Source organism: Pistacia vera, unplaced genomic scaffold (genome assembly GCF_008641045.1).
Source record: "Pistacia vera cultivar Batoury unplaced genomic scaffold, PisVer_v2 Contig1287, whole genome shotgun sequence".
Lineage (NCBI taxonomy): Eukaryota > Viridiplantae > Streptophyta > Magnoliopsida > Sapindales > Anacardiaceae > Pistacia > Pistacia vera.
In genome coordinates, this window is record NW_022195343.1 from 21,118 (window position 1) to 23,642 (window position 2,525).

At 39.1% G+C, this 2,525-nt stretch overlaps 1 protein-coding gene across 1 annotated transcript; it reads left to right on the plus strand.

The window, feature by feature from the left end:
• The first annotated feature begins 329 nt into the window (after nucleotides 1–329).
• Nucleotides 330–2,320, plus strand: LOC116121795. The gene has a single exon (XM_031407733.1). The coding sequence runs from the start codon at nucleotides 974–976 to the stop codon at nucleotides 2,318–2,320; it is 1,347 nt and encodes a 448-aa protein (XP_031263593.1). The 5' UTR covers nucleotides 330–973.
• The last annotated feature ends 205 nt before the right edge of the window (nucleotides 2,321–2,525 follow it).

The window sequence follows — 2,525 nt, forward strand, 5'->3', positions numbered from 1 at the left end:
TAATCAAAATAGTAAATAATTTTTTAATTTTTCTATAAAATAAGAGCTCAAAACAGTAGGCCTTTTCACCTTGATAGCAAAATTGTTGGGACTTGGGAGTGTGACATGAAAAAATATGCCTAATTGGACCCACTAAGGATCCTCCCATACATTGAACCTGCTAAAGAAGCTGCTTATTTTCATTTATATATAAGCACTTTTCTTTATAAGTACTTAATAAATAAACAAAGCTCCCCCACATACAAACTACATATGTACATATACCCCTCTCTCTCTCTCTCTCTGTGTGTCCTCTTGTATAAAGCTCTGAAAGCTGATGTGTTTTATGTGATCTTAGGCCCTGGATTCTCGGGTTAAGTTTAGTGGAAGGCTGTCTTTGAGCTCTGCTGTGCCCTATGGGTTGATTTTTTGCAGATAAGTGGTTCTGCTTCTTTATTTGATGAGAAGTAAAGATTGGATTTTTAATTTTTGATTTTGGTTTTGACTGCTGGGTTTGTTTTTATTTGGTGATTTTGGAGGTGGGATTTTTGTGGGTATGTGTGTTTGGTATTTTAGTCTGTGAAATTTGTGGTTTTTATCTTGTTTGTTTGGTTTGATGTGATGAGATTATTGGGTTTTTTGTACAAGTATTTGTGGAAGTTAGTTTGATTTGTGGAAATGCCTTGGTAGTGAAAAACAAGAAGTGGGTGTGCTTGGTTTTGCGGTATTGTGTTGATGGAACGTAGATGAATTGTTTAAGAAGTTGATGTGATGAGATTATTGGGTTTTTTGTACAAGTATTTGTGGAAGTTAGTTTGATTTGTGGAAATGCTTTGGTAGTGAAAAACAAGAAGTGGGTGTGCTTGGTTTTGCGGTATTGTGTTGATGGAACGTAGATGAATTGTTTAAGAAGAAGCTAGAAATGCATGTGCACTAGGGTTTTTATTGGAAATGGATTCTTGGTTGTGATCTAATTAGACTGATTAATCAAACAATGGAAGGAAATTTATCACAAGGAGGCATGATTCCAGGTGGGGCCTCTTTTGGGGGTCTTGACTTGCAAGGATCAATGAGAGTTCATCATCAAGCTCAACATCATCCACACACCTTACACCAACATCACCATCCTATTCCTCACCAAGGGTCTTCGGTTCGTCCCTCGATTCAAGAGGGATTTCCTCTCACAATTGGGACCATGCAAAGTTGTGATCAAACAATATCAATGGCTGATTACAATAAAGGAGAAAGAGGAAAAAATTCGGTGAGTGATGATGAAGATCCGAGCTTTACTGAAGATGGTGGTGAAGGTCATAATGATGCAACTAAAGGGAAGAAAGGGTCACCCTGGCAGCGTGTAAAGTGGACTGATAAGATGGTTAGACTTTTGATTACTGCCGTGTCTTATATAGGTGAGGATACGGGCTTGGATTGTGGTGGTGGTGCTAGAAGGAAGTTTGCAGTTTTACAGAAAAAGGGTAAATGGAAATCGGTGTCAAAGGTCATGGCTGAGAGGGGTTTTAATGTCTCCCCTCAGCAATGTGAGGATAAGTTCAATGACCTCAATAAAAGGTATAAGAGGCTTAATGATATGCTTGGAAGAGGCACATCTTGCCAGGTTGTTGAGAATCCTCATCTGTTGGATGTCATAGACTACTTAAACGAGAAAGAGAAGGATGATGTTAGGAAAATATTAAACTCCAAACATCTATTTTATGAAGAGATGTGTTCTTACCATAATGGGAATAGATTACATTTGCCTCATGATCCTGCGTTGCAGCGTTCCCTGCAGTTGGCTCTTAGAAATAGAGATGACCATGAAAGTGATGATGTGAGGAGGCATCAACAAGATCCTGATGAAGATGATCAAGATATGGAGACTGATGATCATGATGAGTTTGAGGAGAATCATGTTTCACATGGGGATAGCAGGATGACATATGGTGTGCCAGGGAGCTCTTCTAAAAGGCTGAGACAAGGTCCTGGCCATGAAGATAGTTGTCTTGGGAATTCCACGAATCCTCATGAGTTCAACAAAAGCTCTTACACCCATCCACAAGTTGCACAAGCTGATATGAATCAAGTCTTACCTGAAAATATGAGAGCAGCTTGGCTACAGAAGCAGTGGATTGAATCTCGCACACTTCAGTTAGAAGAACAGAAGTTACAGATTCAAGTTGAAATGCTGGAACTGGAGAGACAACGATTCAAGTGGCAGAGGTTTAGCAAGAAAAGAGATCGTGAATTGGAAAAGTTGAAGATGGAAAATGAGAGGATGAAGCTTGAGAATGAACGCATGGCATTGGAACTGAAGCAAAAGGAAATGAGTGCTGACTTCAATTAATTGACTGGTCATCACTCTTTGTTCATAGCAATTGTGGTACTTGCATGTGGTGCACTCATTTCTGTTATTGGTAAGCTGCTGTTGATTTTAACTGGAGTATCACATATTGGATGGGGAAACCTGGTTGGAAATCTTCACTCTTCTTGCATATATTGTGTAGAAGTAGGATTGTGTCAATACCAATGGCTAGTTTTCATGTTTTTAC